General features: G+C 34.6%; 1 protein-coding gene across 6 annotated transcripts in view; it reads right to left on the bottom strand.

Moving 5' to 3' along the window:
• The window catches only part of BCLAF1 (BCL2 associated transcription factor 1), a 29,022-nt gene extending 4,251 nt beyond the window's left edge, over positions 1 to 24,771 (bottom strand). The window contains exons 1-12 of one of the 6 annotated variants that reach the window (XR_895665.2): positions 24,626 to 24,771; positions 18,532 to 18,638; positions 16,690 to 16,803; positions 14,861 to 15,769; positions 13,011 to 13,676; positions 12,696 to 12,865; positions 10,265 to 10,370; positions 9,106 to 9,190; positions 6,425 to 6,600; positions 6,131 to 6,291; positions 5,134 to 5,314; positions 3,961 to 4,107 (exon numbers count right to left, since the gene is read on the bottom strand). Coding sequence is in view for 5 of the 6 variants with exons in the window: in XM_011356170.2 (XP_011354472.1) it covers positions 3,961 to 4,107; positions 5,134 to 5,314; positions 6,425 to 6,600; positions 9,106 to 9,190; positions 10,265 to 10,370; positions 12,696 to 12,865; positions 13,011 to 13,676; positions 14,861 to 15,769; positions 16,690 to 16,793 (2,544 nt within the window). In the remaining variant the exon portion in view is untranslated. Of the gene's footprint in view, positions 1 to 3,960; positions 4,108 to 5,133; positions 5,315 to 6,130; positions 6,292 to 6,424; positions 6,601 to 9,105; positions 9,191 to 10,264; positions 10,371 to 12,695; positions 12,866 to 13,010; positions 13,677 to 14,860; positions 15,770 to 16,689; positions 16,804 to 18,531; positions 18,639 to 24,106; positions 24,235 to 24,625 lie in introns of those variants that run through there. The other 5 variants (XM_011356171.2, XM_011356170.2, XM_023528390.1 and 2 more) reach the window with 5 other exon arrangements.
• Positions 24,772 to 25,909: the final 1,138 nt, after the last annotated feature.

Raw genomic sequence — 25,909 nt, 5'->3', positions numbered from 1 at the left:
CTGCCACTGAAAACAATGCAGAATTACATAATTTAGGCTCCCTTCTGGTATGAGCACACCCAACTCTAGAGTTTGTGGTATTTACACTGTATTCCATGACAAACAGGTTTTAGAGTCAGAGGCATGGATTTATATCTTAAAAGAAACTGTGTGGCTTTATTTCCTCATTTTAAGAGACAGCCTTGAGGAAACAATGATCTGTAAAAATTGCCCAGCCCACAGTGTGACAAGCAAGCACTCAATAAATTTGGTAATAATAATTTTATATAGTGCTAAGGGTAAGGTACTGTTCTAAGCACTTTCCATGTTATTACTCACCTAATCCTCACAACAACTCTGTAAAATACTGTTACTAATCCCACTTTCGATATGAAAAAACTGAGACACAGAGAAATTGAGTAACTTGCCCAAGGCCACAGAAGTGTCCTCCTTTCCACTATCCCTTATGCCCATCACTCACAGAATACATTTCTCAGGAATCCTGTTAGCAGTAAATGGTTACCATAGGAGGCAGCGAAGAGTAGAAATAGAAAAAGCAGTGGCAAAGCTGGACATGCAAGTTAAACTAACCAATACTCTTAAATATACAATATTCTGAAACTGGGTTAAAAAAAAAAAAATAGCTAGAAGACTATGCTGTGTATTTCAAAGGTTATCCTGGCGGCTACCTGAGTGCCATTAAATAATTTTAATCCTCAAATTCTTACATTAAGATTTTATTCTTGTTACAACTTTTAAAAATTAACTTGATTATAAAGTGCCAGAAGATATGTATAATACACAGCCAAAAACATGTTACAAAAGGAGGCCACATTAGAACCAAGACCTTCTGAATCCTCATCTCTTCTCCATAGAATGATAAACTTTCAAAGGATTAATTTAATCAAACTCCAATCCCAAACTCCCTTCCCCACCACGAGTTTTCTCTTCCTCAGAAGACAACATCAACTCACCACTGAGAACTTGCCCATTTCAGCAATGTTCCACTTGCCCCAACTCTTCATATACTCGCCCCTCCACTGAATTTCAGGGTCTAAGACTAGTATCTCTCCTGAAGTACTTATTATGGAAAACATCTTGCATAAATCCAAGTTTTGAGATGGGAAATGTCAGAAGAGGATCCCACAAGTATTATTATTACTCAGTCCTGGAATAATAATAATACTGGTGTTTGCAGAACCCAGGCTCTGGAGCCCAAACATGGGTTCAAATTCTGATCCCACGCCTACTAGCCATGTAACTTTAACTTTGGTCAAGTTGCTCAATCTCTGTACCTCAGTATTTTTCATAGTAAAAGTGAAATAATGGCTGTACTTCAAAAGGATTTTATAAGCATGAAATAAATACATACATGTAAAACACAAAATACTGCCTAGCATAGTATATATTTTCAACAAATGTTATCTATCATCATTATTACTAAGTATTAGAATGTTTCATTAATATGGACAAAACTTCCATGCTGGGAAATTATTCTGAAAGAACCTAGGTGAATGCCTATAGTTTTCAACCTCAACCTCATCAATTCTGAATTATATTTTTGTTTACATTTCTATTCTCATTAGCTGTTTGAAAAGTCAAGTATCTTTACAAATAATGCAAAAATTTTTAAATTTAATTATCCATGCAAAAACCAGAATTGTCATTTCAATAGTTCATTAAGAACCCAAATAAACATAGGGAATTGATTTTTAAGAAAAAAATTCATTAGTCTTAATTTTACTTCTAGTAAACATCGGTCTGTGCCAAAAGCATGTGTATGTTTAACACAGACATGAAGTATTTTAAATATAACCCAGAAATATTTTAAATATAAAACATATAAAATGTTACCACTATTCATAAGTTACTACTACTCATAAATTCTTAAAATAACAATCTTCTAGTATACCTACTACCTAATTACAGGCCAACATAAAATAATTATGTCCCAATTAAAGTAGCTACTATGATAACCAGATTACAAAATAATACCATAAAAAATGAAGGTCTGGCATTAATCAAAATATTCGTGAAATGTTGAAAGTGCTAAAAAATTACTTATTCTTCATTCGTTCACCTCTCATTTCCCTCTTAACTTTTTGACCTTTCGCATTTGATCTACACTGTCTGGCATTTTTACTATCTCTCATTCCTCACCCCTCATATCTCTCAAAGTTGGCCTTTTAATCTCTTCTCTTCTGACCAGGTGATCTTATAATGGCTTTTACCCATTGACTTGTAAAATGATGGTTCCTCGATTTTCTTCTCTCCCTAGATCTGCATTAGCAATTATCTATTGCACATCTCTACTTGATCCCTTCCAGGCAATTCAAAAACAGAACTGAATCTCCTCAAATGGGCTTCTTTTCCCTGCAAGCCCCTCTCTACATCTTAAGAGAATTTCTTCTTCTCACTACCAACATTCAACTAGTGGGTCCCAGAATAAGTCCTCATAAATGTTACTTTAACTTTTTTCCAATCTAGCCCTTTATTTCAGACATGCAATATTGCCGAGATGTTTGCTCTCACTATCACGATTCTTCTAAAACTGCTTACAATCCAAATTTATAAAAGTATTATTGCCTTCCACAACTTGGCTCCTGCTTTTTCTTAATTTCCCCAATTTTATAACAATTATCTAAGCCATCTGAGTACTGCTGTTCTCTGTATCAAGACATTTCACTACTGCTGCTACCTGCAATACAACTCCCCATCTTTTAAGCTCAAGATTCAAGCCATGTTCCTCTTTGCTAATCACTCTCTCCTTGTAATAATCCACCAGTTCCTCTTTCGGAGGAAATCCATAATACATATTTAGAATGTTTGTGTCTCCATTACTGTTCTCTAAACCAAGAACTGGAGTCAATGTATTTGTTGTCTCATCCTTCAGACACCTAGCATAAACAGCAGTCTGTTAATACACATAAATTCTCAAACTTTTCTATAACTTTCCAGATTATCAACTCAACTCGAACAAGCATAAATTACTCCTCAGAAGAGCATATACCAAGCAAACATTACAGATAATGCATGCTGTAAAAATTTAACTTTTTTGAACTCTTGATGATTAAAGTACCATCCCCCAAAAAAGGCAAATGGAAACTAATTTCTCAAATAATTATACTGCCCATTCTCCAAACTATTCTACTTCACAATACAGCTCTATCCTCTGACTTAGTAGATGTGCCACGCACATTCAGGTCAACTGTATTCAGCAAAGCCAAGTAACAGACGCAATTCTGTAAATCCGGTACTATTTTCCTACTTGCTTCAACAAAACAACTAGGTCTTCAAAACTAGTCTCTGAAACCTGACTTCTCTGAGGAGCTGTAACAAAAACGAGTATTTCCCATAATAGTTTTGGTATGTTAAGTCGTGTCTATAATGCAGGATGTATCTTTTTCTTCTATTCCAAACTGTAAAAAAGTTCCATGGTTACATAGACAATCTTTCAGTACCCACCTCCTCTAGTCTCATCCCTTAGAAAACTACTTCAGAGAGAAAAGCATCAGTGTACCTAGCAACTTTTCCATACTATAATTTTTCATCTTCCTTTTACTCCAATGAAAGTGAACAGCCTCCCTGAGACCCTTAATTACATGTACTCTGAAAGAATTCTCCTTGCATTTCATTTAAACAACTGTCTGTGATGATGGAAGGTAAATCTTAATGAGAAGTTTCTACAACTGTTACTGTCTTACATATGTATTAATGTTCTTCTCTGACCGTGGCTATCGAATCAGGTATATTTTTAGTTTATCCAGATCAGCCCACAGATGATGTCAATAAAATATAAACAGAACTAAAGGGACCCATATTTTCAAAACTTCAAATCATCTGGGCAATGAATTTTTAAAAAGGTTTTCCTCGTTATGGTGAAATGTTCTCACATTAGTGGATATCTGTACTCAAATGTATTCACCCAGTATGCTTTGAAAATTAATGCAAACCAAATAAACACAGATTTCTAACACCCACCAAGAAGTACTTCTTGCTCTTTGGGGTATATTCTGGATCCCATTCCTCTTCCTTCGGTCTCTTTTGAAAAGTAGTATTTGAGTTGTTTGGACCAGTATTTGTCCCAGCAAAAACTCCTCTGGCTCTTCCTCTGCCTCTAATTCGGAACTGATTAACATTAACAGAGTTGTTTAGTAACGCAATCAAAGGTACTTAGTTACATGCAAACTCTTAATTTTACTGCAGTAACAAAAAACATGTTCCCCAATTTCCTTCCTAAATCTTGATTTCATAGCCACTGAGGTTGACTATTCTATATCACAGGCAAAAAATTCTGCCTACTGAAAATTAAGTTAAGAAATGCACAAACTTAAGTGTTAGAATACTACACTTTCATGGCTTGAATATTTTAAAATAATCAAAGTGGTTCTATTCCCTTTTACTAGCCAAAAGAGTTGTCTAATTCCTTTGAATTATTATAGGAGCCCCAAGTGTTCAACTCACCTATAACCATATAAGCAAAGTTTTTCTTTCCTAAATGATCTAATTAAGAAACCCTATAATAACCAACTGGATACTAGGTCAAGGAAATCTGAATCTAGAAATTAAAGAGTCTAAAAGATGCGATACTATGAAGTCATTAAATAATTAAAACATTTATTAAAACACGAAGGTAGTATGTATGCTATGTAGAATAAAAAGTTCTGTGATTTCTATGATTAATAAACATATAAACAGGGACTTAAAGAAAGCAAAGATGAAAACAGTTACAATACAGAGATGAACATAAGGATTTTTAAAAATGTTTTTTAGGTATCTTTTCAAAACTAAGTGATTAAAGAAATGGGTCTCAATAACCTTCCTTGACTCTTTGGTCTTTAAGCTCTATGTACAATTATTGATTCCAAAGTTAAGAAATGTATCCAGTTTATATAAAATGGCATTTACTTTTACTTAGGCAAAAACATTTTTTACTGCATATAAAGTATCGTTCCAGCTTTGTTCCTCTTCCCTCCCACAAAATGCATTTAATGAAGATGATACTTCAAATAACAATTCATTTCTCAAAACTACTTCTAACTGTACAAGTAATGACTCAAATAACAAAGTCTAAAACATATATTTTATTTACCTTATGTACAGTACTCTAAGGTAAAGTCCTATCAAATGATTAAAGATCATTTTATTACTTACAAAGGTTCCTCGTGGTCGGCTAACTCCTCCAAAGCCCGAGTATTCTTTCAGTTCATGATGAGTTTTAAATTCTTCTTCTCTTTCCTTCTTACTCTCCTTTTCTTCTCGAGAACTGGGAGAAGAAGGTGATGCAGAAGAGGATGAAGATCGAGAATGATCCTGCTCTCTACCTTTATGTTTACTGCAAGATAAATAAAGAAAACAAAAAAAAAACATGTGCTATTTTTAAAAAGATGAAGACCCTGTTGAATCTTATAATGAGAGATATTTTTCAAGTCAAAAAACTATCCCCTATTAAAATTATTACATAACTAAAATGATTGGGTGTTAAACTTTGACAGTCTATTTCCATTCTCCTTCAATATTTATTTTACATCATTACTGAAAAACATGCTATGCCTGCCAGTTAGAAACTAGCAGTCTGGAAACTTCGAGAATAAAGTTCAGTTCTTCAATATTTTTAACTTATTTTTTTATTTTAAGGAAAGAAAAAGAAGAGTAAGAAAAAGAAAGAATGTTCTTAAGGCCAAGTTTCAAAATGACTGCAGTTTGTATACCCTGGGTGCAAACAGTTGGTATGATTTGGGCCATAACTCCATTATAGAAATAAAAAGCATGTAACATTATAAATACCAGTCATAAATTAAAAAACACAAGTAAAATCCACCATTTACCTAATGAATATCAAGAAAAACAATTATCTACGATACTTAGTATTCCTATTAGTTATTTGACTCTATGATGATCAATTTTACATGATTCTAATGCAACACCCGATATCAGTTATCATACCTGCAATAACTCTTACCACTGCTAATAGTATCCATGGAAACATTACTTTGAAAGACTAATACACATCGCTACTTCATAAAAACTAGTCCTTCCTCCCCCCATCTCTCCCATGTTAAACCACTAGATATCAGTTTAAAATTCTTGTACTCTGGGTGTTATGAGTTGAAAAAGTGCGGAATCAAGCATAACGAACCAAAGTTCTTACACAAACTTTCTAGAAATGCACTGCATTGAAGTCCAACCTCCTGATGTAGCCTGGATAATAGGACACATTAATTTGTCATTTTTTTTTTCAGTGTTAGCTTGCTATTCCAAAGTTTTTGTCCTCATCCACCATAAGCCGTGTAAAAGACAAATACATTTTTGCTGTAAAACAAATAATTTTAATTGTTTAAATTTAAACATTCGATTACACAGTCAAAATTGAAAGCAATTAAGCTGACAATTATTAAAGGCTAATTAGAAGCTAAAACCTAATTCAGACAGTTTTAACAATTACCTGTCATCTTTGTATGATTTGTATTCCTTGTAATCTTTTGGAGTTTTTTCCTGCTTTCTTGACCCACTGGATTCCCTGGAGCCCTTGGAATCCCCCCGTTCTTTACTTCTTTCTTTTCTCCGACGATCAATGTCATGCCGAAGATCAGCAGAATCACACCTTAATTTTTTATCTCCCTACAAAAGACAGATGTAAAATACAGATTTCAGGGGAGTTACAGAATACACACACACACACACGCACACGCACACGCACACACACACACAATTTTATGCCAGTTTCTAGACTGACATTTTAGTATCAGAAAAAAATGGATCATAACAAACTATTTCCATACTTAAGGTTTTGTTTAAAAATATACTCGTTTTTACTAAAGATTTATGTAAACATTTAAGTGCAGTGAGACTGATGAAATTATTAAAAGCTAATTATCCTGAAAATGTCCTAAGTTGTTGGTCGAAGCAATCCATAAAAAATTTTGGATTTAATCAGTAAAATGATAAAATTATTTTTCCACTCAGTAAGCCTCATTATCATCCCTTATCCTTCCAAATAGTATTTTAAAAAAATAGTTTAACAATGACAGATATTATAATCTATAGCTGTAGTATAGCCATCTGCCTATAAAGTTAAGGGATCCTAAAGTAATGGTTCTCATTTCTTAAGCCTCATTATCATCAAGCTCTTTCCAAATAAATTGACCAACCCAATAAAAACCACTTAAAGAATTCTGTAATTTTCATAACATGCAAGTGGAATATGATTAATGAAACCAATTGAAGTTGAACAAGGATAGAAACAAAGCCAGAAACATTATTTCCAATTCTGTACTCAGTATCTTGGGCCATATACTGCCCTTTCTCAATTCAGGTTTTGCAACGGACATTAGTTTAACTGGGTCACAATTCACCTCCTTCTTGTTCCATTGCTTTTTCAAATACTATATAATTTAGGAAGATGGAAAGAGGAATCTAGGAATGAAGAAAAATTACACATCAGTAAGATGCTAATAATGTGGACATCCTTGCTAGTATTCAACAATTAAGAAGTACTTACTCTGGGAAGTCTAGCTATAATATTCAAAAGCATTCATACACCTGAAAGTATACATACATCTCCAAATAATGGCAACTACTCACCTATATGTTCTCAGGGTAACAAAGAAAATCTAATCAAGAGCAAAAAACCTTCCTATTCACCTTGTATTACCAAGCCCACAAGTAAAAAGCTAATATAAGTGAAAACAGTTTATAAACTCCTATGTATACACACACACAGACACACACACTACTCATTAACACACGTTAATTATTCATTCAGATAAGATAAAGGATAAAAAGCAATGTCATATCTTTTGTCCATCCATCAGTAATCACTATTTTTTCTCCTCCAGATCATAAGCTGGTCTACGTAATGAGAAAAGCAAAATACTCAGTGTCAGAGTACAAGGACAGCCTAAGTTGTTGGCAAAACAAAACCAACACTGAATCCAAAGTATTGAAAGTAAAAGCCAAAATAGTATTCACTTCTCAGAATCTACTTTTCCAAGATCAATAAGCCCCATGTGAAAGAACCATTTTCTTTCGAAGCTCTAAATTCTACATCTAATAATGCCCGCTAAAAAAACTATATATATACTAAAACTATTAATAAAAGTTTCTTAATAGCCCCATCATTCAACAACTCAGCAAAATAGATGCATTTTCATTTTTCTGATTGGAAAACCAACATCCAAAAAGCTAAATGTTTCCCAAATATCAGAGATAGTATTTGGTGACGGCTAGAACTGGGAACAAAGCAATACTTCGAAGTCATCTAACCTTTTCATTACAATGGTTGCTTTCTTTCTACCTTTGCTTACACTTCTACCATACTTATGGCCTGTCACCTGACTGGCCTACCTAGAAAATGTAAATTTTGAATTATCAGAGTATATCAGTCCCTCTAATAACTGAATTCCATTCCCACAGAGCTCTCCCAACAAAGCCAGTCATTCACAGGTCCCTCTCTAAAGTTTAAAAACATTCGTCCCCAAAATGTACAAATACTGTAACAGTGACATAGTTTTTGTTCCAAATGTTCATTTGTAAATCAGTTCTTAGAATGCTTATTTCTTAGTCCAGATCAAAAATGCCCAGTAGCATGGGGATTACTTATTGTTCTGTGAGGAAGCCAGAGGTATTAATGTAGGCACACAAATCAAGGAATATTAATTCTGGTTCATTCATTTCAACTCAAAACTTTATAGAAACCCTAATGTAATCTGAATCATTGTTTTATAATTGTTCTCTGTCTACCTACTGATTCTTTACCCTTTTCTTAGAACTAATTTCTTCCTTTCATTAGCATTTTTAAAAAGTACTCTTGGTTTGGAGAGTATCTGATATCTTGCTCTCCAGCACATGTCTTCAGTTTGACACAAATAAACCCTTCTAAAAATTCTCAAAAAACAAAACAAAACAAAAACACTACTCTTGGTTTAACTTAGATACATGGTAGACTGTCAGCTTAATTTCTTCTAGGAAGGAACACTATGTACACTACCATAAGTATATATAGTGTATTTACAAGTTAAAAATACAAGATATCTGTAAACATTTTGCCTAGACAAACCATGCTTTGTACAGTATTATTAACTAAGCTAAACTTAACATAAAAAAAATTGTCCATTCAAAACGTACCTTTTGATTTTCTTCTTTAAAAACCCTCTCTTCCCCTGCTAAACGGGTATGCTTCCTCAGGGCACTTGGCGAGATGTCAATTCTCCTTAATGTAAAAAAAAGACTATTTGTAGTCACATTTACTTAATGATTCCAAAAAATCCTCAGAGTTGTCCATTTTTGTAATAGAAATGCTAGACAGTTATTTCTCCCCCAATCAACTAATTTAGCATAGTAAGATTACTAATCTAATTACTAATAGGCAACTAAAAATTAATTTCCATTAAAAATGAAATGAAAGTCTTTGACCAAATTTTACATATAAATGAAGCCTGACCTTTTAAATCATCAAACTTATTTTAATCATTGGAAAAGGAAAAACCTGTTTTAAATTGAATATTATCATTTTAAGTGTCAATCATCATACAATACGTTAAGAGCCTCAATGAAAACACGAAGGGGATTACTTATTCCTAAGTGTCTCCAATATTTTTAAATATTCAGTAGATCTTCAGTTTTATTCTGTGCCTTTCCTTGCCATTTTAAGCTAGTGTCCGTTCCAACTTCCCAGTGCTTCTTCAGCAGTCACCACCAAAACCACACCTACTATGTAATAAGCATTTAGATAATTTATAACCAGTAATACGAAGTCACCACCCCCCTGCAAAAATAGGCATTGTTGTCTTCATTTTGTAGATGAAGAAAAAAATTAAAGTTCAGAGATTAAATAACTTGTTCATCACGATGCAATGAAGTGACAGAGCCAGAATTTAAATATCCTTGTCTGACTTCAAGGTTCACGGACTTTTCATGAAGAACAGTTCTACCTCTCCCCATTTTTTTATTTTACAAACTTACTGGAAGTAAATTAAATTCAGAGGTTACTCTAGTCATCTCACCCCCTCCCAAAAAACAAACATAATAATTACTGAATTCCACACTGCAGAGAGAGAAGAGTATTTTTAATTTTAACAACCTGTTTAAACCAGATAAATTGAAAATTAAGAATAAATTACAAAATTTTTAAGACTGGAAATATATTTATGCAAGGTAGAAATCAAGAATAAAACCAAAATTTGTTTGTATCATGATAGCATACATAGTTCCAATATAGTCTTGTTTAAACAGCATCTTCCTATCAAAACAGCATTTTTATATGCCCATTCAATAGTGCACATACCTGTGTATCTCAGGGCTCTTTTGCCGGGCACTATGTTCTTCAGTAGCTTTCTGATACGAAGTGAACCTCTCGTTTAGGGTCACTGCAGCTGATTTGAAGTATTGCTCTGTTGATTTAGGAGAAATACTGCCCAATTAGTTTTCTTTACTTTAAGAGGGGTTTTCATTTGTGACAGAAGGGCATGTAGCAGGTGAAAAGAAAATAAAAATAATCAAAAAACCTAGCAGAAGAGAATTAAGTGTTACAAAGAGCTCCTATCCTGTCCCTTTTTAATTTCTTGTACCTCAACAGATAACTGATACAAAGTTCTTCACAGGTCCCTGTCAATACTACATATAATCCGACAATAAATAGATTAAATTTAGAGTCTCTAATTCCATTTCAAAGATGCGCTACTTCCTCAAAGAAAACAAAAACAGTAATATGTGAATATCCTTATACTTTGCCAATATAAACTAATAGTTACTTCAAGTAATCATTTGCAGAAAACAAATACTGAAATAGCTACACAGTTGGTTCTGGTAAACTAATAAAATTACTTTATCAAGTACTATACTGACAACAAAAATTGGAATTAAGGAAAAACTGAACTCTATTTCAATCGGAAAAATATTTTTTCAATTAACATTCACTAATTACTCCAAAAATCTGGCATCTTGGCAAACCGGACAGCACATTTGATATTACTGCCTTGTCTTTTTAACAATTTTAAAATTAGTAATATTGATACTGATTAATTTTTAAACCAGGTCAAGATATGCTGTAAATGTAAAATAGAAAAACCTATAAAGTCATTGAAATGTTACATTATGAAGCAAGCTATCTGCTTAACAGGTCAACATACATCTGTGTCAACTTACCGCCCAATATCCAGCACATGTCTCATAACCAATCATTAAAACTTGAAACGGCCACTACAAGGGTAGTGCCTCAATCATAATTCCATGAAACCCAGGAATTTGAGCTAGCAACTCAGTTTTTATGCCATTTTTGCCAGGAAGACAGAAGATTCAACTTTGCCTGTATCTTTCAACAGCTATTTTACTTTGAAACATGGATTTTGCCATTTCAAAACATACTCCAGGACCTAGTTACAATGAAAAAGAAAACATCACTGGGCATTTTCAGCTCTAAATTAAGTAAGAGCTGTTCAGATCGGTTGCACAATACCAATAATGAAACATAACTACAGTTCTTAAAAAAAAAAAAAAAAGAAAATGAAAAAGGAAAAATTTTATCAAAACCTGATCTCAAAAGTCAACAATAAATTTTTAAATGTGGAGACAGGTCAAAAAAAGATGAAAAAAAAGGTTAATGTTTCATATTTTATGTACCACAGTAATATGGTCATAAACTGGTTCACAGACCTAGGTAGAGCCAAATAACAAAACTTTTTTTGTTACCATGTTTAAATAATTATAGTCAAAAAGGAAATTCAGTAACTATTCACTGGTTTGAAGTATGGAGTGCATAAGAACTGCTAATGACATGTATCAGCTATTATGAGTTGTTCTCATGTCAAATGACAAACTTTTTTTTTTTTAAATGGCTTTTACAGACAAATAGCCATGGAGATTCCTGGGTAAGAACATATTTCATAGTAAGCTGCCTTTTTAAACACGCACACAAAAGAAACAAAAACAAAACTTAACCCAATTGCCCAAAAAGTCATACTCTAACCCTTTGAAAATAGTAACTTTGAAGTTAGAATCACATACTGATAAAAACTGAACACCATTACTTTAGTTGAAATGAATGCCCTTATCATCTTTAGGACCTAAAGAAATTTCATCATTATTCTCCTAACCAGGGGCTAGTCATGTAATCACTACTAATCTAATATACTTTAAATTCTTGAACTTCTTTTCCCTTTAAAAATTGTAATAATTTTTTCTGGTTTATTTATCATGTAGAAACGCTAAAGGTTGTAACACTGTAAATGTGCAAATTAAGTAACACTAAAATACAGGAAATTAGTACTCTTTTTCCACTGGCTTCAGGTTTCTTTAAAAGTTGAAAAGAAATTCTTAATACATAATACTTAGTAACGATACTGGCGCTTCACTTTATTAATCTATGCCAAGATCAATTATCGTAAATCATACAAATGCATGCAATGAAAGACAAACTGTAAGCATTCTGCATTTCAAATACAGCATAATGACACATTTCAAAAAGACTTAGCATTAAATAAATCTACATCATGTTTTACCATGATATATTTAACTCTAACATTTTAATTACTTTTTATTAACTATTTTCATTGCTAGCAAGACTCAATGCTAGCAAGACTCTTTCAAGAAACTCGTTTTTCCAAATTCTTAATGGTGTCTATGTATATTTGCTAGCACTGGGGTACATTACTTATTAAGCACAGTTGTTCATTTCCTTTAATTTGCAAGTGAAATTTAACTCACAATACTTAACATACCTTTAACATGATGAACCAAGGACACAATGTGTTGAATAAATGACTCTGAAGTGCTTTTGCTGGCCTGTGGCAACTTAATGTGGTCAAAGATGGACCGGAATTCTTGCTCTTTCTTGACAGAATGGACAAGTGTACTAGCAAGTAGCCTGTCTTTAGTCAAGGAAGCAGGTCTGGAACATATCGGTACAAACACATATAAACAAAATATACCATCGGTTTGAATATGAAAATGGGAAATATGTTCAGAAAACAAGACAATTGAATGGAATATTAACCAACCAATCACAGATTTACTGGGCATTAATGCGGAATTACCTGTTAGAATCATCAAGAGGAACGGGTGCCATTTTGAGTTTGACTTCAGGACGATGAGAATCACTGGCTATCATTTTGATCCTAAGTGGGCTCTCCTCTCTGAAGGTAGACTTTTCTCGTGCATCCAGATTCTTGTGTAGAGGGGGACTGTAATCAAAGAGGTCTTTGAGCTTTTCAGACTTTACCTGCTCAGGTGACTGAGTTTCTTTCTTTACTGTTATTCTCTCAGAATTTTTGTCGTCTTCCTTGTGCTTATCTTTTGTAGTGCTAGGCCTTTCCACTACGTATCCAGTCTCTTTAAGTTTATAATTCTTTTCTTCTCTAAATCCATCACTTTCTCTATTGCCTTTCAGTGAAACTTTGGACTTGTACTTGGGTCCTTCCTCCTCAGTATTCCGGTGAGATGTAGTGGCAAAATTTTTACCCTGATCTGCAAGGACTGATTTCCTGAACTGTCTATAATCCTCTGTCTCTTCTGTGTCATCCCCTTCTGAATCATTAAACTTTTGTTTTCCAGACTCTTTATCACTGAAGTAATCTAGAGCTTCCTGATCTTCCCATTCTCCCTCTGTCCTCCCTTTCTCTGATCCTTTCTCCTTTGGAGCCTCTTTATCCCTGGTATTACCCCTATCAAGCAGGAATACTCTAGACTCTTCATCTGTGAACCTGTGAATAAGCAAAGAAGAGGATGTTAACTTCAGATTGCATTCATCTTGAGTAACTTGCATACTTAAATGTGTTGCTCAATACTACAGGACCAGTAAGTAATGAGGAAAAAAACCCTACTGAAGTGTTCAGCGTTCACTTTTAAAAAATATTAAAGGCATTCATACAGCACTTATGTTGTTTTTAAATAAATTTATTAGACTTTCTAAAGTTTTAAAAGTAAAGCATTCTCAAAAACTTGTTCTCTTTAGTCACAGCCCACAATTCTATACTAACAAATTTCCAGAGATTCTGTAACATACAATACAGCTTAAGTTTAACTTTTGAAGCTAAGAATCATTAGTAAACAATATACTTATCTTAGAATTCTCCTTATGATTATATGCAAACTTTCAGACTATTTCATCTACTTATCCAAGAGTTCACAAAAGTGGACTTTAACATAGTTGATAATATTAATATTCTACCTGAATCACAAAATAGTTCACATATACTTTTCTGCAGAAAATGATTTCTGGCAATATTAAGTAGAAACACTTTATGAGTTCAATAAGAAAATTAACTCGATTGTACAGAACTGTACCATAAATAGCGTGCTTGTTCTATTTCCTCACTTTTAAGTTGATCACACTACATTAGCAACCAGTTTTTAATTTTAGCAACACTTGAAGGTAGAATTTAAACAAAGTATTTGTTTAAAATGTCACTAGAGTCAGTAAAAAACATCATTATCTCTTCTATGGTCAGGCTGATTTGTTAAATATTGGCAGCTGAACCATTTATAATACCACTCAAGTTAAGAACATGAAATAAAACTGCGTTATTTATGGAGGTCACATTAAAATGGTCACGAGAACAAAATAAGCTTTCAATGCCCTCTCTAACACAAAAATTAGCCATTAGCTATGTTGTATGCTACTAATGTCCCCTTACGTCCTTAACTCTGAACTGACCGAAAATGGATAAAAGAGGAACATAAATTAGTTTCTACTAAAACCCTTAATGTCCAAAGCTAACAAGATATTAGTAAAAACAATTTGAAATTAACTTTCAAAGAAGAAAAAGAGTAAAAATAGCTAAATACACATCGCCATGTAATTGTCTTATAAATCCAAACAATTCAGAGAACAAAAGTATTAACATTATCTAATTATTATTATCTAATTCTTTACTTTGGTTCTCACCTTTTTAAGAATTTTCCTGTCTTTGCAGTTTCCTGATCTCCACCATCAGGATAAAATGAAGAACGTCCCCTAGCCTCATCTCTTGGAGCATTCTGTGGTGTGATTGTCTTTGCAGGGCTTCTTCGTGAAGGGATGTGATGAACTGGACTATTCTGAGAAGGACTATATCGACTAGATCCATTTCCAACAGAACCAGACCCAGACCTTTCAGGACTATGCTGAATGGAATGTGAATGCTGAGAGGGGGTGTTTTTTGCAGAGTGGACTGTACTGAGCATAGGGGCATCAGAGCAAGATGAACTCTGACTCGGTGGTGTAGCAATCGGTGAAGGACTATGGGGTGATCTGGGACTATTATCATAAGCTGAAAGGCCAGGCCAAATATCACCAGATGTAGCTGACTTATTAAACTCATCAATAGATTCAGACGGGTCATGTTCAAATGTATCTTTTGGTTCCTCCTGTGATTTATTTTTCAAAGGACTCTCTTCTTGGGGTTCCCCTTCCGATTTTTTGGCTTGTTTTTCCTGAGACCCTCGTCTTTTAGAGACAGGAGATTTGCTATATGGGGATGAAGAACGAGAAGAGGATGACCGTGGAGACCTAGAGGATCTATATGACCGGCGAGATCTGCTTCGTGATCTTTGAGAAGAAACGGATCTTCTTTTTGGACTCCTGGAACGTGAACGACCTCGTCTAGGACTCCTAGAGTGTCTTCGATTCCAGACAGGTCTATAGCCACCTCGATGATATCTACCTCCTCCACCTTGATAATACCCTCTACCCCTTCCTCTGTACCCATAAGGTCGTCTCATTCCTCTATTATTTCTGTAATCTCGCCGATAATCTCTAGAATAAATACGATCTCTACTACGAGATCTTGAATACGTCCTGGAACGAGACCTAGAACTAAAAATGAAATAAATATCAATGCAATAAAAATAAACTATTCCATCTTACCATTCTAAATTACTTCTGGTTGAACATAACATGTAAATCAATTATCAAAGTTGACAATATACATTTAAAAAAAACTTTCATGTATACCAAAGTAAAGTTTACTGTTTTCAATGAAGAAAGCCTCATTTCTAAGGTAAATATTGAGAGAATAAATTAAAGGCCTTAAGAATTAAGGCACAGAAAACAAAACAAAACAAACATATCCAACAGGACATACTAACAAATTATAGTACATTTATGAAAGCACTTTAAGTGATAGTGTAAAAGAATTTTCAATGGCACAGAATACTCATCTGTGAAATATCATTGGCCAAATGCATACATAATACAGTTAGGCCTGGAAAAATAATGCAGAAGAAAAATCATAAACTAGTATTAATTCTTAATGAGATTACGGTCACTTCTACTTTCTATGCTAAGTATGTATTACTATTTGAAAAAAAAAAAACAAAACAAAACAGTTAATCATTTTTAACAAAAGAAAAAACTTATGGAGACCTTACAGTCAAATAATAAGAAATTAAGAAATAATATATGAAGATTGTATACTGCCAAATAACTCTTACCTTATCCAATTCATCTCAACATTATAAATATGAGAAATCTACCATGTGTACAGGTTAGTAAGAATCTGAGCTCTGGAGTCAGACTAGCTTGATTCTAATCTAAGCTCTGCCATTTATTTAGCTTACAACTTGAACAAGTCTCAACTTCTCCAACTCTAAAATATGAAAACAATAGATCCATTTGACAAGGTTCTTCAAGAATATGTTAATGAATTTAGCACTGTGTTTTATATAGTAAGCACTCCATAAATACTAGTTGATATGATTATCATTAATAAAATAATTAAAAGCAAAATAATTCACCTGTATCTCTTCTTTCTAGAGTGTGACCTTGATCTTGATCGAGAACTAGACTGTGATCTAGACTTCGATCTTGAAGAATGTGATCTAGAATTGGAGCGACCCATTTCTTTTTTCCTAATCAAATGAAAGAGCAAAAAACGTTAAAATCACAATACAATTTAAAAAATTTCACATTATTAATTTATTTTCATACAAATTGAATTTTCCAAGACATAAGTTTCTCAAAGGATGTTACTCATCACCATTCTTTACGAAAGAGTACTAAGTCGGTCAATTATTCCTAACTAAAACTGTATTTTCACCTGTATGAAACACACTGCATATATTAAAGACACGACAAGATCTCTGCGGAATGCCCTACCTATCTATGTGTCTCAATCCAAAAAAGCAGCAGCTGCAGAAGCCAGAAAGAACAATATCAGACTGCAGCAGTATGTTAGATGTTATTCCATGCCCAATACAAATGCCTACCTTTCCTGTGAAAAAAATAAATAATATCAGAGTATTACAGATAAGGAATAAAGAAAATACACATGGCATAAGACTAAAGAAAAATAAACCTACCATACTGTCATCTTGTACAAATGCTTTATGGCCATGAAATAGGACTAAATTGACCACTCCACAGATACAATACTGCCTGGAATGGTGGACAGTCTCCTAGTAGAATAAAAGTCACTAACAACGGGAGTCAAGGCTCTGCTCTCAATAGTCCCGACTGCAGAATAAAAATGGACTTAAGTGACAATGCCTAATCCACCCTGTAGCTTTCTGAGAAGAAGATAAAAAAAAAGGATAAAAGATAAACTGGAGAGATTTCTGCAAGAAAGAGATATTGGAACTACAAGAAAAAGAATTGGGCACCAGCATTCTAACTTTTCTAAACACTACTTAGTATCTAAGGTAATAATTAGACCTCGTTGAGTACAGAAATCACTAACAGTACTAATTCATTTATAAAATCTACTCTTCACAAAAAATTTACATATATACATATATATAAATCTAAGTTTATTTCTGCTATGGTTATTTACAAATTTCCACTTATTACTCAAAATTAGTAATTGTTTCTATAAAAATGATTCACTAAACTTCTAATAGCCTGAAACTGCCATATATTTAAACCTCTTCTACAACCAAATATTTTTGAAGGTACTTAATTTTACCTACTTTGACTCTGCTTAGTATTATGAAATAGTCTTTAAAAGTACTAAGATGAGATGAATTATAGAAGAGGTAATGAAAATGTCTGCTTACTTTCTCACAAAAAATATAAATGACATTCTAGTGGTTTCAGATAAACATTTATTTCAAAATAAAATAACTATCCTCAAATAGATAAATATCGGCTTTGTCTTTTCTCACTCTTAATTTCAAGTAAGAACTACATAAAGACAGCATGTTCTTCAGAGTTGTTGTAGTGAAGACTACAACACAAGTAATACACTTACTACAAGGTTCAGCACATAATAAGCAATCTTTAATTACCTTAACACCAACGTAAGGGGGGAAGAGGGAAGTTATGGAACTCCTCTTGTAAGCATAAGAAAAGATAAGTCAAGCAAACAGTATTACTGTCTTGTTTTATTTTAAATCACTTTGTGTGTCGTGTCTTTAAATAGATGTGTTTATAGAAGTGGAAGCAGACACAACATAGAAGCAAGAGAATAAAGTCTGTTTCCTAAAACTTTTAAAATCTTACTTCATACAAGCCACCAAAACAAAAACAAAAAAAGCTTCAGACTACATCACTTTAAATCATTTAGTCTGAATCATGAGTTTAGTAGTCACATTTTCTCAAATAAGCCAACAATGAAAACTAGAAAAATGAATGTTATTTACCTTGGGTTTTATGTGCGATTAAGCAGTCAAGTGAAGTCTTTTTTCAGATAACGTAAAATTCTTTCTGGAGAGAATGTTCTGAGATATTAAACTCTAAATTCAAATTCCTGGCAAAAATAAAAAATAAGTTTGATTTATAATAAATTAAAATTCTCACTGTTTACAATGTCTCACACTCAGCACTGCAATAAACTCTTAATAAAAGCACTAATGATTTCAGGAAAGGGGAAACTGATTAAGAAATAAACTTTTAACCATAAAAGCTTAAAGAACTTAACTGTTTTGTTTTAAAGTTAATGCAATTCAGAATGCAACAGTGCATCATGAAACTGAGAGCACCTTTACTTTTTAATTTAAATATTTGAATTCTAATTTTAGCAACATGAGCTTTACAGAACATAAGCTATGCTGTCATCCTCTCAGCAAATTCCAAAGTGGCTAACAATGCCATCTAGGTATATTAAAACATGTCATGTATCGCTAGTTAGTATTCGTAATACTATAATTTATAACCCATCTAAAATATGAAGTTATTTTAATGCTTTGCTATTATTATCTATTGGCCACTTCCTTCCACGCTATTGATTCATCTGAAACTGATTTTTTACAATTCGTACAACAGCTATCACAGCAACTCTAAGCTTTGTGCCTAAAAGCATTTTTGATATATGTACAGTAGACATTTCAATAAAAGTCAGTAAATTAAATATCTATTGGAAGCCAATACGCTTAATTTACTATTATTCAAATAAATTTAAATTTTGCACAAAATATTAAGCAATTATCAATACTGAAAAGGTTGGCCTTGTGAATAATATTCAGTGATTATCGATTATGTGCAAAGGGTAGTCAAAAAACACTAAGAAAGCAAATACTAAAGACTACAAAATTGATACATGCCTACACTCGAGGAATTCATAAACTAGCCTAAATGAAAAAAAATACACATTAATATGAAAATCTGTGAATCTTACCAAGTAAGCGATCCAATTAAATAATGCAATTAAAACTAGAAATACAAAGTAGAATAAATTACAAGATCAAACTGGTAAATCAAGAACAATGTCCCCTAAATATCAACAGCCCTGCTGCCAGGGAGATTAAGAGAATTGCGGTTCAATCTAGAAAAAGAGGAATAGGAACCTAGTAATTAAGTTAAATATACTAAAATAAAAAGTAGCAAAAACAAAGGCCATGGATCAGAAACAAAGGATTTCTAAAGTGCATGCATGTTTATGGTTTTAAAAATATCAAATCCCACAGGCGCACAAAGAAAAACTTATCTTCTAAACTGATTGTATTATTAAGGAACTTTACTCTGACCTAGAAGTCCAATACTACCAACACACTGCTGGAAGTGATACAAGGTTCATTTTAACTAACACTTCCCCTAAACAAGTCTAAAAGGCTAATTTTAATTTCTATATATCCAGATAAGAACCAACTGCCAAATCTCTCTTTACTACAAGTCATGATTTTTTGAAGTTCCAAGAAAATAAACACTAGAAATAGCAATGTGAAAGGGACTGTAGGCTGTTAAGATTAGTAGATATTCTTGTTCACAATCTATAAATGTATTCAGTATCCATACTAAGAACTCAATGATCATATGTAAAATGACGCACAATATATTTAACATTTGTACACACTTAATATGAAATGTAAGTATTTAACATTTTATATTAATATCTAATATAGTCAGCACAAAGATTAGAATCAACTCAGCTAATATTTTAAATGAAAGTCTACATACAAAGCACTGTGCTAGTTATTATGGAGACATGACTATCTATGTAAGAGATCCCTGCCCTCCATAAACCAACTAGTGAAGAAATAAATCATATCGAACTAAATATCTAAATACCAACCATGTGCCAAGAACTGTGCTATATGACTTTATATAAAATCACCTTATTTAATCCTCATAATTTCACAAGCTACATAAAAATCCTACCTTTCAAATGACAACAAAGCGAAGCTTTCAGAATTCTTTTGAATTTACAAGGTACCTATTACATGCCAGGCACTATTATTCTAGTGCTAGAAATAGAGAATTTTAAGTGAGACATTAAATTCGAAGGAGCCGAAGAGAGAAAACAAAAAAACACAAAAGGATGCGTTAAGAACAGGTAGAAAGTAGGACTACTAAAGTGGGTCCTTTGCCCCTCTTGAGGTAACATTTAAACTAAAGACAAGGAACACTGCAAAGATCCATGGAAAGAATAGCATTCTAGGTAAAGGACACAAATTTTGCAAATTTAAGACAGAAAGACCAATGAGAAAGTTAAGGCACTATGCTCAAGAAGAGGGTATGAGATCAGGTAGAAGACACAGGAATAAACCAGATCAAATAGCACCTATTAAGTAGGCCAGAGTAAGGAGTCTAGATTTTATTCTAACTGTAAAGGGAAGGTACTGGAAGATTTAATGAGGGAGGTCACACCATCTAATCTACATTTCTAAATGGCTGCTGTGTAGAGCACAGACAGTATGGAGAGAACAGAGAGACAAATTAGAAGGCCGAAGTTCAATATAATGGTTTGCCTAGATAAGGTTATGGAAATAAAGATGGGAAATAAAAAAGCAAATCCAGAATCTGGTTTGGAAGTACAGTCAACAGTACTTGCTCATAGGTTTTTGGTGGTATGGTGCACAATGTGTGAGAAAAAAAAGAAAAATCAATGATGCCCCTAAATTTTAAGTTTTGGACTCAAGCATCCAGGATAAGTGCAAGTTCAGGGGAGAAAACAAGATATTTGTTTTCCCATTTTAGTCTGCCCTTGGTCAGAGTATAAATGGTTAATCCAGAATTTAATCTTCTCCTGATCCCAACTCTTGTGCTTTCTCCAATATCCTAAGAGGTGCCTAATGTTACCATAACCCACATACAGAATTCAAAATACCAAATCAATTCTCCCTTTATTAGAACCAAGATCACTTACTAAAAGACTAAAAAGAGATGTAAGAGATAAGGAATAAATTGCTTTACCCATCTTTATCCAATTGATTCACCAACCAATGAGGAGCACAGAATAAATCAGCCTTTATTTACTTTTTAAAATAAAGTTCTTATACATCTTTTAAAAAATCTATATTTTATGGACTAATACATAATGATCATGTAGAACACAAGCAATTAAGAGAGAGAAGACAACTGGGCTTAAGTAAATTCTAAAGATGAAGGCCCCCAAAATGGATTCTTTAAGGTACCCTATCAAGCATACTTGAGCCAAGTCTTCTCATTTTAGAAGATTCTCATCTAACAGATTCAGATTTTTGCAAACAAATTAATTGCTATTCACACCTTTAAAAATCCTGAAAATAAAATCTCATGACTATTACTCTAATAGACTAGGTTTCAAACCTTGCCTTGACCATTACTAACTAGCTGCCCAACACTGGACAAGTTACCTTAATTTCTTTCGGTTTCAATTTCCACAAGTATAAAATAAGGCTAATAATGGTACTTACTCATAAGGTTAAGTGAACTGAATTAATAATGTAAATAGCTTAATGTTGGCACATGGTATGTACACACTCAAACATTAGCCATCATTACTGATAAAGCTGGTTTGTGACAGTCTTTCCTGCAGGTTATTAACTTTGCTTCAAATAACACTTGTTTTAAGGTTACTCGAATACTTTTGATATAGCATTTATCACAATTATCGTCTTTCAAAAAATGCTTAATAACTGGAATTTTGCTTTAAAACTCTTGCTTAAAAAAGCAAATAACTAAATAAAATTAGTAAGTGCTGATAATTATTAAATCTAGATAACATGAGAGTTCACTATTCTATCAAACTTAAAATATTCCATAATTGAAAGCTTTTTAAAAGATAAGTTAGTCACAAATTTTTAGTTCTTCGTCCAGCTTGCTACCCTGCTTAAAAAAAAAAAAAAAAGGCACAGAACAGAAAAAGAATACCTGATTCTAGACTAGGCTGTGCCACTCCCTAATTCATGTGGCCGTAAACAAGTGTTTTACCTTTTTGGCCTCCACCCAGTAAATGGAGAAATACTGGATTAAGTATAATTAAAGTGTTTGAAAATTCCAAAATATTACATAAATGTAGGCTAAAATTATCATTACCTTAATGTCTATAGATTGGATTTTATTTTGTTTTGAGTCCGGGTATTGTCAAATAAAATATTAAATGCTTAAGACACTCAGGTAATACTGATGACCATTGTTTTAGAAGCTGGATGTGAAAAATGAACAAATTCATAACCTAAACATTTAACACTACCCAGAGACACATTCAACTTTATTTTATTCCCATATCTACTTCTTTATTAATAAGTCATTGCAAATTAAACAGCAGAATTCAGAATGTCCAATTAATAATTTTGAATATTTCCGGAAACTCCAATCCGAAGCTCTAGGTAGAAATGAAAAGACTCCATATCTACAAGTCTACTCATCATACAGCTAGCTGCCCACATAAGTCAGTCAATAAATTCAACTAGAATTGAGCGTACTGATAAATTACTATATGTCTGTCTCCAAGTCCTAAAATACTTATTAGTCTTCCAAATCAAGAATCAGCTCTAGCTAAATCTCCTGTGCCACCATTTTAATTATCTGAATTAAGAGGAATTTCAGTTTACCACAACGTAACAGTGAACACATGCTATCCTTAAAACAAGATGCTACAAGCCATCAGTAGACTTTACGTTGTTCACTGTGAGTTATTTTATACACACAATCCTTCCCATCAAATTATTTATCCTGAATTGGCTAGGATCGCATAAAAACGCAAATAAACTTGCAGCTGTTTTTCCTATGTAATGATTCTTTCTTGTCTAAACAGTAGCCCAACCATTCCAGCTAGAGTTCAATTGGAATGAGAACTCACTAGGAATATGAAATGTTTTGCTTTTTAATTCTAAAAAAATTTAAAAGGCGATACAACAAAATATGTCTGAAGTACTTAATCTCCTTACATCAAATTTGGTCATATTTGCCAACTTTGGTCTTAATTTTTTCAATTCTAAAACGCTTTTTCAAAAGTTTGATGTATAAAAATAGTTGTCAGTACTGCTACTTGATTTTGATTAGATAAATCTTAAAAGTAAATAAAGCCAACTTATGGATTTAAAACGAGGTCAAAGTCCGTAACCTCAACTTACCACTCCCACCCACCAACTACCAATCATGGCTGCAACATTTCAGACACGACATAAAGCGCTGGATCACTTGCTGAAAAGGACGTGGATTCGGCTGTACTACTGGAGAACTGCCTTTCGGCCCGGGAGTAGAGGGACCACTATTTGATCTACCAGCTAAGGCCCGCTTCCTATGCCAAGAAACGGTAACTAGGCACCGACTCCTACAGTCAATAGTGCACATTCCTCCAAAATACAGTGGGTTGCCAAGGGGACCCGAAAAGATTAACCATGGAGAAAATTTTCCTGCAACACCAAGGGCCCGAAGCGGATGGAGGGGTTCAGTTACGAGGGACAACAGAATGGATCCTACCACTGAGAATAACAAACAGGAGGTGTAAACCGACAGGAAGCGTGAAGCCGGGGAAAAGGAGTTTAAAGACGACGCGAAAAGGGGTCAACCTACCTTGAGCACTTTGCTACAGGTCATAGTTATATTATCAAAGCCCCAAAGACGGGGAAGAAAGGTGGCGACGCCAGCCAATGAGAGACGAACCCAAGTTGCACCTCTCGCGGCCTCGGGAGCCGTAGGCGGGGAACGGAGAAAGGGAGAAGCGCGCGTGCGCAACTGAGAGCACCCAGTCGGGCGCGCGCAGGGGTCTGGACTGAGAAAATGGGGGAAGGGTTGAAGACGGAGATATGCGCACGCGCACGGAAAGGCCTCGAGGTCTCCGGGTCTCGAGCCAGGTTCGTAGCCGCGCGCGCGCGCGCGCGTACCGTTCTCGCTGCTCACCCCACCCCACCCCCACCTTTTCGGCTCGTAGTGCCTCGAAAATGAGAAGCTGACGGAAAAGCGCATAAATAACACGACTCCTGAGTTCTCCTGTCGCCGACAACCCGCCACCAACCACAAAAGACTCAACAATATTCATTCGTCCTTAATATTCACTATCCTTAAGCGACAGGAATGCAGCGCAAGGCCTACCTGACACGCCGAAGCACGGTTCCCGGGACTTATGTTCGTTGTAACTACACAGCGGCCATTTCCCGACTCAAGAACGAGAGGAAAACCATAGAGGTGTCTTCGACGCGCTAGCTCGTTTCCGTCACTTCCGATTTGGGGCGTGGCCTCTGGTGCCGCTAAATGTCTGGGCAAGCCCCGCCCACCCTTCCGCCCTAAACCGGCTCCCTGGCCGCTGTTAAGATGTTGCCTGAGGCTTTCTGGGAAGTCGCGTGGCTGGTCTCGCGCGAAAATCTGGCAGCTCCGCCCTCGGGTCCTTAGCGGCCTTTTCGGCCAGGATGGGGTAAGAGTGGGTGGAGAGTTTTGGTAGACTGTGAGGGATTTGCTGGGGGCTCTGCATGGCTTTGAGTTGACCCTATGAACCTATCTGTTGCCTGGAATTTTTACTTATCTGGTCCATTCTTTCTGTGGAGCCGACTCAAACCAAACCAGAAACAAAAAGACAGTCTCACACCGAGGAAAAGACTGGGAGAAAAGAGACGTCTCTTTACGCCAGGAAGCCCCGAGTTTCTTCTTGGACGCACAACTGGAAACTAGGAAGTGTCGCTTTCGCTTTGGTATAAAATGTGCCAAACGCACTTCGATAGTAGAAAAATGGCCACGATCTAAGCACCTTTTCTGAGTGGCGTTGGACCATTTGTGCTACCCTAACGGAGCTCAGCCGCAGTACTCCCAAGCGACTTAGGCTGTCTTCGCGGTTTCCGTAGGATGCTTCTTTACTCGCGACGTTGTTGAAGCTTTACCGCTTAGGCACTTCTTTACTCGCGACGTTGTTGAAGCTTTACCGCTTAGGCACCTTGGAACACGCATATGCATAAAAATTTAGCTGAGTACAGTCATTTGTGCAGGCCGAAAAACATACCACCATAGCTTGGTATGCCAAAAATATAAGATAAATGGGCAAGCAACGTTCGAATTGGATAGATTTTCAAATAAGAGCCATTGCACATTTTCTATTACTACTTCTCTGAGCTGCACTTTTTTCCGTACGGCCTATAACTTTGAGGTTTAGGCACGTAAACTACCTGAAGGGGTTTCAAAGTTGTAATTAGCAACCAGTCTTCTGTCAGTTAAATTCAGTATCTGGCCCTAGTTGTGAATTTAACACTCTTTAGGGCACTCGCCCTTCACAATTCAACAGCTCACCTGGAAAAATAACCTCATTTTCATAGGATGAATTCTAGGTTTTCTCTTATTTTACAGGCCGCCTCACCCAAGCACCACCACCAGAATGTGGAAGCAGTAATC

This window comes from Pteropus vampyrus, unplaced genomic scaffold, assembly GCF_000151845.1.
Source record: "Pteropus vampyrus isolate Shadow unplaced genomic scaffold, Pvam_2.0 Scaffold24, whole genome shotgun sequence".
NCBI classification, from domain to species: Eukaryota; Metazoa; Chordata; class Mammalia; order Chiroptera; family Pteropodidae; genus Pteropus; species Pteropus vampyrus.
This window is presented reverse-complemented; position numbering and strand designations above follow the sequence as displayed.